Source organism: Callorhinus ursinus, unplaced genomic scaffold (assembly GCF_003265705.2).
Source record: "Callorhinus ursinus isolate GAN/ISIS: 27379988/994484 unplaced genomic scaffold, GSC_fseal_2.0 scaffold121, whole genome shotgun sequence".
Classification (NCBI taxonomy): Eukaryota; Metazoa; Chordata; class Mammalia; order Carnivora; family Otariidae; genus Callorhinus; species Callorhinus ursinus.
Genome location: NW_027397183.1, coordinates 269,303 through 280,906, shown reverse-complemented (window position 1 = coordinate 280,906; position 11,604 = coordinate 269,303). Strand labels below are relative to the sequence as shown.

Here is an 11,604-nt window from a genome sequence, read left to right as displayed (position 1 = left end):
CGAGAGAGAGAGAGAGAGAGAGAGAGAGAGAGAGAGGGAGAGAGCACGAGCAGGGGGAGCGGCAGGCAGAGGGAGAAGCAGGCTTCCTGCATGAGAAGGGAGCCTGATGTGGGGCTCGATCCCAGGACCCCGGGACCATGGCCTGAGCTGAAGGCAGCGGTTTAACCAACTGAGCCACCCAGGCGCCCCAGTGGTTGTACCATTTTTACATTCAATTTCAGTTGTTTCACAGCCTCACCAGCAGTTCATATGGTCAGTCTTTCAAATTTTAGCCATTCAGATAGTTGTATAGTGGTATTTCATTGTGGTTTTAACTTGCATTTCCCTAATGATTAATGATGTTGAGCATTTCTTTTTTTTGATGTTGAGCATTATTTTTTGCATGCTTATTTGCCATCTGTGTATTTTTTTTGATGAAGCAAATTGTTTAAATCTTTCGTCATTTTCGAAAAATGGGTTCTTTTCTTATTATTCCATTTTAAGAGTTCTCTACGTAGTCTGGATACAAGTCCTTTATGAGATAAATGATCTGAAAACATTTTCCACCAGACTGTGGCTTGTCCCTTTATTCTTATGAAGACGAGTAAAAATTTTTAATTTTGATGACATCCAATTTATCAATTTTTCCTTTTATGAGTCACACTTTTGGTGTCATATCTAAGAAATCTTTGCCTAACCCAAGGTTATAAAGATTTTCTCCCGTGTTTTCTTCTTCAAGGTATAAAAAGTTTTACATTTAGGTCTACTATCCATCTTGAAGTAATTTTTATATATGGTTTAAAGCATGTATCTAAGCTCATATTGTTGGTACTGTGAATATCCAAATGTTTCAGCACATTTAAAAGGCCATCCTTTTTCTCCTGGACTGCCTCTGTACCTTTGTCAAAATCAGTTGTCAATAGTGTGTGTGTGTTTCTGGACTCTGGGTATTCTGTTCTTTTGATCCATCTTTTTGGCAATACCACAGTCTTGATTACTGTAGCTTTATAATAAGCTCTGAAATCAGGTATTATTAGTCCTCCAACTTTTTTCTTCTTTTTCTGAGAAGTTTTAGCTATTCTACACACCTTGCATTTCCATGTGAATTTTAAAATCTGCTTGTCAATTTCTAAGTTGACTGGGATCTTTATGGGAATTACACTGAATTATAAATGACATCCCAACAATATTAAGTTGATCCTGAGTGGGACACAGTTCTCCATTTATCTAGGTGTTCTTCAACTTCTCTAAGTAACGTTTTGTAGTTCTCCATGTTCAGATCTTACACATCTTTTCTGAAAAAGTATTTCATATTTGTATACTATTGTAAATTATGGGTTTTTTAAGATTTTATTTATTTGAGAGAGAGAATGAGAGAGAGAGAGTACATGAGAGGGGGGAGGGTCAGAGGGAGAAGCAGACTCCCCGCTGAGCAGGGAGCCCGATGTGGGAATCGATCCCAGGACTCCAGGATCATGACCTGAGCCGAAGGCAGTCGCTTAACCAACTGAGCCACCAGGCGCCCTGTAAATTATTTTTTAAATTCGATTTCCAACTGTTGCTAATATGTAAATATATAATTGATTTTTGTATGTTTTTCTCCTGTAACTTTGCTAAATTCACTAGTTCTAATAGCTTTCTTATAGATTCCATCAGGTTTTCAACGTAAAAGATCATGCCCACCGTGAAGAGTTTTTGTCTTCCTTTCCAATCTGCATACCACTTACATCTGTCTGTCTCTACCTATCTTACCTTATTGCACTGGCTAAAACCTCCAAAACAACGCTGAACACAAGTGATGAGAAAAGACATCCTGGTCTTGTTCCTGATCTTAGCTAGAAAACAATGTGTTTCACTACTATGATGTGAGTTGTAGGATTTTAGTAGATGTACTTTGTCAGATAAAGGCTGTTCCCATCTATTTTAGTTTGCTCAGAGTTTTTATGTGTCTGATGTCAGATGGTTAAGTGTCTGCCTTCAGCTCAGGTCATGATCCCAGGGTCCTGGGATCGAGCCCCACGTCGGGCTCCTGGCTCGGCAGGGAGCCTGCTTCTCCCTCTCCCTCTGCCTCTCTCCCTGCTCATGATCTCTCTATCTCTGTGTCTCAAATGAATAAATAAAATCTTTAAAAAAAAATTGATGTTAGGGATGTGAGGGTGATCTGGCTGCGACATCTGTCACCCCATTGATCGCCAGGGTTGATTTGGCTGATCTGGCTGGCTAGGCAGGGATCCCCTTTCTCCCTCACCACTCCATGTGCATCCCTCCTGAAGCTGCACGCTCAGTCGAAGAGGACGACCTTCCCCGATAGAGAAGGACTGTTCTTCGGTCAAGGGTTTATGAGTAGCTGCACTCCCCTGCTAGAACCCCCAAAAACTGATGTTAGGGGCCCCTGGGTGGCTCACGTCAGTTAAGCGTCTGGTTCTTCATTTTGTCTCAGGTCATGATCTCAGGGTCATGAGCTCGAGCCCCAGGCTGGACTCTGTGCTGGGCATGGAGCCTGCTTAAGATTCTCTCCCTCTCCCTCTGCACCCCCAGACAAGCATGTGCACACTCTCTCTCTCTCTCTTAAAGAAAAAACTGATGTTAGATTTTGTCAAATGCTTTATCTGCATCCATTGAGATGACTACGGTTTTTACTTTGTAGTGTACTATGGTCAGTTACATTGTTTGATGTTGAACTAACATTCAAATTATGAACTAATCTTCCACTGCTGAAATAAATCCCATTTGAGCATGATATCAAACCATTCTCATATACTGTTGGGTTCTATTTGCTAAAATTTTGTTTAGGATTTTCACATCTATGTTCATAGGGGATACCAGTCTACAGTTTTCTGTTCTTGTAATATCTCTAAAAAACATTTTTTAAGTTTATTTATTTATTTAAGTAATCTCTACACTCAACATGGGGCTCGAACTCACAACCCCTAGATCAAGAGTCACATGCTCTTCCGACTGAGCCAGCCAGGTCCCCGCTAGAATTTTATTTTCGAAAAATGTTTGAACACAATTGCTTAACAAGTCCACCATCATAACTAAACCAGGTTTTGGCCAATAAATAAATTTCTAAAAAATTACACGATTTTATTTTACAATTTTATAATTTTATATAATTTTATTTTTATTTTAATATTTATAATTTTATTTATTTTTATTATTTTTATGTAAGTTTTCACAAAGTATACCATTTTGGAAGATAATTATATGGTTACTATATGGTTATAATGGCTGTAGAAGCATTCTACCTTTAATCTGTCATTGGTAGCAGAGTTAAATGGCATTAGATTAGCAGCTCCAACCACCTCTATCTTATTTTGAGCTGTGTGTGAACCCTAAAGGAGGGTAACTCTTGATCCTTGGTTTTTAGATACCGGAGACCTAAACTATATCTTCATCCTGAGAAAGGCAGTAGCATTTATTGGCAAACAGGCAAAGAAGTGCAGGGGTCCCATTTACCATAGAAACAAAGCTTCTACTTAGAGGTAAATGGAAAGTTGAATAAAATTATTGCTAAGAGGACAATTTAAAAGACCTATACTTTAAAAGGTCGTCCAGGAAACAGATTTGTTCAATAAGTTAAGGAAAAATTAGAATAATTTTTTAAGAAGAATAATAAACTTTAGAATGATTTCGAGGAGCAGAGAGAATAACTGAAAGAAAAGTAAAAAAAAAAAAACATGTTCATCCTCCAATCAACTCAGGGTGCTTGGAATATAAGACTTAAAAGTAAATGGAGGGACACCTGGGTGGCTCAGCTGGTTAAGCATCTGCCTTTGGCTCAGGTCATGACCCTAGGGTCCTGGGATCAAGTCCTGCACCGCTTCTCCCTCTGCCTGCCACTCCCCCTATTTGTGTACACTCTCGCTCGCGCTCTCTGACAAATAAAATCTTTTTAAAAAATAAAAATAAAACCTTATTAAAAAAATAATAATAAAAGTAAATGGAATTGCAGAGGTTTATAATATACTGCCTAGGCAAGAAAAGGGCCCTCAAAAAGAAATCTGAAGACTACAGTTGCAACCATGGCAAATTCCTAAATTTTACCAAAATATAGAGGTCAAATGCCACTCACAAAGAAAAAATGTGACGTACACCCCGATTCCCCCAGTAATATAAACACTGCGCCATTAACAATCTCTTGAAAGGCACCTTTGCCCAAATGAGTTTAAATTTACAGGCCATGGACTGTGGGTAACTCCACTCACTGAACAGAAACCAGCAAGGCTGACACCAAGAATATTTTGGTTTACCCTTTTTCCTTCAGTTACCAATAAGTTCGTGGTCTTTGCTAATTTGTGGTTATTGGTGTGAACTTCGTATGCACTCAATTATGGAAACAGAGTTATTTTTTCAACAACTGCGAAAAGCTCAAGAGTTTTCCTTGACATTTCCAAACTGACTGGATGTGAAGCAGGTGCCATGAAATGAGCTCTTTTAAGCCTTCACGCTAAAAAATGAGACACACGAAAGATTTGGTTGAATTTTTCAATCCAGGTTGCAACTGCTCAAAGAAGCCAAACTCTACCTGGCATCTGAGTGCAAGCCCTCTGGCTGACACTGAGAAGAAGAGTAAACAGGTAAAGGATGGTTAACCTGGGTAAGGACAGTTTAAAATCTTTAACTTCTTTTTACTAGATTGAATCATTTAAAATTGCCATTTTGGGGGGATGCCTGCGTGGCTCAGCTGGTTGAGTGTCAGACTCTTGATTTAGGCTCAGGTCATGATCTCAGGGTTGTGAGATCAAGCCCCACGTCAGGCTCTGTGCTCAGTGGGGATCTGCTGGAGATTCTCTCCCTCAGCCCATCTGTGCTCACTTGTGCAAGTGCACTCTCTCTAAAATAAATAAATCTCTTTAAAAACACGTAATAAAATTGCCATTTTTGTAGGTCAAAAACAGAATATCAACAATTTTGTTTAGTTTAATGTAATTTACTTTATATTGTTCTTTACTATTTCAGAGCCTTCTCCACAGGTCCCAGGAGCACACACAAAAGAACAGAGTTGGTACTGGAGACAGTCCTTCATGAAGGTAAAGGCAAAACTGCTCTTACGTATTACTGATCTCCCCCAGCTGCGACAGTCACTACTGCCACACCCCTGCTAATTTCAGGCTTAAATTACTAAACCCAAAGTGAAAAGGGAAGAATCAGATCTCTCATTTCCATCTCTGACCTCTTCATTCATTCCTCATTACTCTTCTCTACCACAGGAGTGATGTATCTGATTGGTGAGTGGCAAGAGCCTGACATCTGCTGATTCACCATTCATTCATTCATTTCTCCAATGGATGGGGTTCACATATTAGGAAGCTACGCAAATTCAAAAGAAATAGTTCTGAGTATGAATGCCTGCTCTGCAACCTCTAATTCTCAGGTGAGTCATCCTATATAGACTCAGGATGTCCATTTGGCCACAGATCAATTATGTTCACCAGTATGGTTGAATAGAGCTAAATTTTTATTTCCATCTGGCTTCTATATTTCTCAATGCGTTCTAGATTCAGAGGTGGAGGAAAGAGATACGATCAACAATGAACTATCACATATAACCAGACATGTTTAACATAGGATAACAGTTTAATAAATACAGTACAGACATGAAACAATATGAACTCATAAAATTTATAATTCTTTTAACAAAAAGAGACAAAAAAAGATTTTTTACATAATCCTAAATAAATGTTAAAAAGCAGAAATACAATAAGGTATACTCTGTGAATGCCTCTGAAAAAAGTAATGAATCATGCAAGCAAAAAATGTAAAGTATTATGCAAAGAAATAAAGCTAAAATAATGAGAAAACAGATTTTTCATTTTTTAAAAAATCTTCTTAATGTTGTTATAGTATCTTTTGGTACCAATGACTCAAGACAAAACCTGAAAGGAAATGTGTAGAGAAAAGGAGCTCCTGGAATAGTGTGACTCCAGATGTTTTTAATACCTTTTTATTGTCACTATAATGCTACATCGTGTACCAAAAGAAATTTTAAATCAATAAACCTAAATCAGAATGCTTCGAGCACCCTAACCTCCTGTGTATACTGGGAGTTCTGTGTCCAGGAAGCCATCTATCTTATTTTCTGCTCATCGGAGGCAGCAGCCGCAAGCCACTCTTGCACTGAAGTGATCCATTTAGGTAAGCTGAGACTCTCAGATCAGAAGCCTCACCGGCTCCAGGTCATGGTCAGAAGCTTTCAAGTAATCAATGAAACCCTCAGGTAGCCATGGGCTCAATTCCCCAGGTTACCAACAGGAGCCTCAATACAGCAATGTCCTTCCTCTCTACAAACTGCTAGCAACATTCCTAGATTCATTCTCCACTGAATCTCACACAATACTCAAACAAAACTCCCATTTAACTGGAAACCCTCCTCCCACCCTCACTCCAACTTTACCCACTCTCTCTGAGATCCACTTAATAAAAAAATGTTAAAAATACTGATTTTGTTAAAAGTTTTGCTTGGACTAAGCCTCTTCTAACGTATCTAGTATTTTAAAAATTCAGCTATTAGTAAACAGAAAATAACCTTTTCTCTCTACAAGGAACTCTGGCTGAAGAAAAACAAAACAAAATTCAGCATAAGCTTTTGCTGAAATTATAAACTAAAATATGGAAAAGGAAAATAACTTTGGTTTCTATTTATAATTTTGTAAGTGTTTTATCCAGGGACATGAGTATAAAACCTTACAGCTTATGAGTATTATTTTGAGATAGTTTTCCTCACCTCATTGTGTATCTGAATTCCATCTACCCTGTAAGGCTCCAATACATGATGCCTTGTTTTAACTTCCCCATGAGGGAGTTTTACCTTTTCCATGAAGTTTAAATAATGGCTAAAATGTATTAAAACTCACTGCATGGCAGGCACATTAGCTTTCATTTAATCTGCACAATCCTATGAGGTAGATATTATTTTCCACAATTTACAGACAAAGAAACAGAAGCACAAAGAGATTCTAAGTAATTTTGCCCAGGTTACATAGCCAGTTAAGTGGTGGACCCAGGATTTGAATTCAGGCAATCTTGTTCCAGACATACAACTATGTCATTTGACCTCTCTCCTAAACACTCTGGTCTTCCCAGAGGCCGCAGCCTACCAATCTCTCCCTTCTACTGTACTTGTTACATATGCCCCACAATAAGCTTATCACGCTCTCTGCATACTCTCTGTTGTTTTCTTATTTGCTTCATATGTGTTTGCACTTGCTGTCCAACTAAATTATAAGTTCCTTGCAGGCAAGGCAACCATGACATTTGCTTCTTGTCCCTACTTCCAGCAGAATGCTGTGTATAATACATTCAGCTAAGAAGCTGACTGATTTAAATCCCTGGCAATTTCTATAGCATAAAGACAGGGTTTTTTTCTATTTTTTAAATGCAAAATATAATTAAAAAAGGAGCAAACTGACATACTCAGGCATGATGACAAGGGAATTCTACAGAGGGAAAATTGGGCATAATCCTGCCCTTGCTATAAACCCTAAGGGACATGAAGCCACAGGCTATGATTCAGCAAAATTAACACCTGAAGGATAGCTCATGCCACCAGTGACAGATTTAGCAATATTAAAGTTAGGAAAATGACTAGCTATATTTATTTTTCTTCCTAATGCATCTCCCCTGATGAGTCATATCTATAAAACTGACAGACCAATGTTTTTCCATTTCCTAAGAGACTTACATTTAAAGAAAATCAGATGAAGTTTCTTCAGCATATGTATAATCAGTAAGCGACAATCTGTGTTATCAGGAATAGCACACACAGGGAAACACATACTAAAATCAAAAAGGCTTCCAGGCCTGGCAAGCATAATAAATTTTAAATAATGTTTTTCAATCTATCAAAATGAGAAAAATAGGAGTTCAAAGACATGAAAAGTCTTGCAAAGCACACTCTAATCGGCCCATGTACTAAGGCACTTCAGAGTTAACCAAAAAACTTAAAACTGGATATTAAGAAGTACACAGACCATAAGTAAAAGAAAATATCCTTAGTAAAACAGGAATTTTACTCAAACATTCTAACAACATAAAAATCTGGGGGACTACAGGTCTTAAGATAATTTTCAGAAGATAAAGGAGAAAGGATTAGGGTTTTATGGGCTTCTTACTGAACACCAATTGTCCAATGCACTGCTAATAGTTTTACTTTACCCACAAATAAATAACTATCAAAAAATTTTGCTAGCTTTCTACACAGCTGAGATCTCTCTGGAAAAGGCTAATGTGATCATGAAACACACACACACAAATCATGATTATGGGATTTAATTTTTTTTTTCTTTTAGCATCTGTTAGCTCTCTAAAGCCAACCAAGTTGCGTGGCAATAGAAGCAAAAGCAAACCAGTGTTTCTTGTAGGATGAGATAGATGGTCTGTCTTTTTTATGGGCTCTAAATGATTAAAAACAACATTTAATGCCACTTACTTGTACACTTAAAAATGGTTAAAATCGTCCAAAAAAAATGAACGAGATTTTAAGTCAATGAATGAAATGAGAAAAAAAAAATCACTCTGAACTTAATGTAAAATGGTATTCCAAGATGCAAACTAATGCCTTATTTTCAAATCATAGTTAAGATTTTTTTTCCCAAAACTGTGGATGCTACATTACATATAGAATTGGAAATTAATTATAGGTCCCACCTTGAGATCTGGAAGGCAAGTAAATACCATATTCTTAATCTGGCCCCCAATTCCAATCATACCAAACCACCATGTTTGGTAGAGTCCATCTCTAAAAACCAGTACCTCTGTGTAAAGCTGAATGGTGACTTCAATTACAACTCATTCTGGCCTGCTCTTTACTTGGCTGTCACACCACCAAAGCAGAGTCTATAGCACTGTTATTTCACAAACAACGCAAGCTTCTTTTTTTCTCTCACACAACATACACAACTAAGGAAGTAGAAAACAGAACTGAAAACACCACTAGGTTTAAAACAACACAGATCAAGGAGTTTCCTCTCTCCTTTGGTTTACCAAAAGTAACATGCCAAAGGCCCAACTACTAAAAACACAAACCTTTCTAAGGGCTACTCTTGCCCACATTTTTCTTATACATTCTGATGTTTTGCTGCACTGGGAGGTGAAAATCTGTCACGGTTTTAACATCCACCTACTACTTACAGAATCCCTACAGCCAGAGGGGGAAAAAAAAACGGGGGGGGGGGGGGGGGGGAAGCCAGGAAAAAGAAAAAAAAAAAAAAAAAGAATCCCTACAGCCAAAGGAAAACTTACCTCTGCAAAATGTGTTGATGTGCTATTGTCTATCCGGCTGCCACCACCACCTAAAAAACTGAAGAGAAAAAGGAATGAGTACTGATTCTATTCCTAGGAACAAGCTTCCCTCCCAGAAGCTAAATATAGAATGGTACAATGAAAACAAGGCCCAATAAGGAAAAATAACTCATCCCAACGTGACACCTATAAAGGAAATTATGAAGAACTGGCATGTGGATTAATCTATGAAAAATACTGTAACAAACTACAAAATCAAGTACAAATCAAGTGAAAAATTGGAAAGACGGGCCACCAGAGTAGGAAGAAGGAACCACAGCCAGCAGTGCAATTCAAATTTGACCTAGCAAAAGAAGAAAAACATTTATTCTCAAGGAGGCAAAGAAATAAAACAAGATTCTCAAAATAATGTTTGCTAAAAAATCATTCAACCACCAGGTGAACACAACATTTGAGCCTACTTGGGAATGATTAAATATAGTACTATAAGGGGTCTGGTACTACAGTTAGCACATTATAAAAGATCTCAATAAATATTTTTTTCTTGATAGTTTATCCTATTCTTTGATTATCCTACCCATCCTTCAGGGCCCATCTCAAATGCTACCTCCTCCATTAAGTCTTTTCTGAACTCACCAACCAAATGAGGATCCACACCCCTCTGCACTCTGACTCTGATTCTAAATTCTACCTTATTATAAATATCTAGAATTTATCTCATCCACTTCTAACCCTTTCCCTCCTTTCATAAATATAAATTCAGGGCGCCTGGGTGGCTCAGTTGGTTAAGCGTCTGCCTTCAGCTCAGGTCATGATCCCAGGGTCCTGGGATGGAGTCTTGCATCCGTCTACCTCTCCCTCTGCCCTTTTCTCTTTGCTCATTTTCTCTCTCTCTCTCAAATTAATAAAGAAAACCTTAAAAACATATATGAAAATAAAAAACATATATGTATCTATAAATTCAGAGGGTAAAGACTATGTTAATACCACAAATATATATATAAAGTGTTTATTGTGTGTCAGACATTATACAGAGCACTCATCACTTTTGAAAAACCCTGCAAGTCACATCATATATTGATTAACTTGAAAATAAAAGTTGTTGAGTTAATATTGAATGTGTAAATAGGGGCGCCTGGCTGACTCTGTCAGTAGAGCATGTGACTCTTGATCTCAGGGTGTAAGTTCAAGCCCCACGTTGGGTGTAGAGATTACGTAAAAAAAAAAAAAAAAAAAAGATGTGTAAACAATAAAATAACTACTCCTAAAGACTACGGAGAAATATTAGATCCCACTGTTCCCATGAAATCTGCAAAAAAAGAGAGGAAAATGGCTAACATTTTGTGGGGAAAGGAATGGGAAGAATCACAGGAACTACTAGTTATCACTTTTACTTCAAGAAACACAAGCCTACGAACAAACATGTACACACACTCACCCCAAATACAAGTCTACAAACTACTACAGATAGCTTTCATTTTCAGAACACCAATCCAGGCATTGCGCTCAGCTAACTGAGGAAACAAACACACTTTGGTTAGTCTGAAACCAAAAATGAAAAAGCAGAGCTAATGCCATTTTCTATGTAGTCATGCTCAGGCCTTATTCACTAATTAGAAACCATTAAACACTTGCATTTGTTTCAGAAGTTAAAAACACTTCAAATGTAGAACAAGCCCAGATGTACTGGTGTATTTACGCTAAATAAGTAAATAATTCAACTACCACTGTGTACCCATTTTATTGCTTAAGCCTAGACAGGCTTCCCAGGCTCCTTCCTGCCTTTACTACGTTGTTTCAGGGATTCAAATATCCTTGGTTATTAAAGCTATCAACTCTATCTTTTATAGTTCTGCTCCCCCTGAAACTTCCTCAGCATTCCCTTTCCTTCAAATTCCTCCATATTTTAAGAGTGACAGGGCTGGGGCGCCTGGGTGGCTCAGTCGTTAAGCGTCTGCCTTCGGGTGGCTCAGTCGTTAAGCATCTGCCTTCGGCTCAGGTCATGATCCCAAGGTCCTGGGATCGAGCCCCTCATCGGGCTCCCTGTTCTGTGGGAAGCCTGCTTCTCCCTCCCCCGCTCCCCCTGCTTGTGTTCCCTCTCTCGCTGTGTCTCTCTCTGTCAAATAAATAAATAAAATCTTTAAAAAAAAGTGACAGGGCTAATCATAGAGGAGGGATAATAAAAACAACCACACTGTTCCGAGATGTTACAAAGCTTAAGAAAATTTTCAAGATGCCCTTCTGATCAATGTCTAGTAGCATATGGAGCCCATTATCCAATATTTATATGTAAGGACCTATCAGTAATTTCTACCATCCACTACTTACCATTGTAATCGCTAAGTATTCAAAAATCAGCAAATGTTTATGAACTTAATAGAA

General features: G+C 38.0%; 1 protein-coding gene across 1 annotated transcript in view; it reads right to left on the bottom strand.

The window, feature by feature from the left end:
• The window catches only part of RNF115 (ring finger protein 115), a 65,074-nt gene that overhangs the window by 33,850 nt on the left and 19,620 nt on the right, over nt 1–11,604 (bottom strand). The window contains exon 3 of the mRNA XM_025858460.2: nt 9,223–9,280. Coding sequence (XP_025714245.1) covers nt 9,223–9,280 — 58 coding nt within the window. The remainder of the gene's footprint in view (nt 1–9,222; nt 9,281–11,604) is intronic.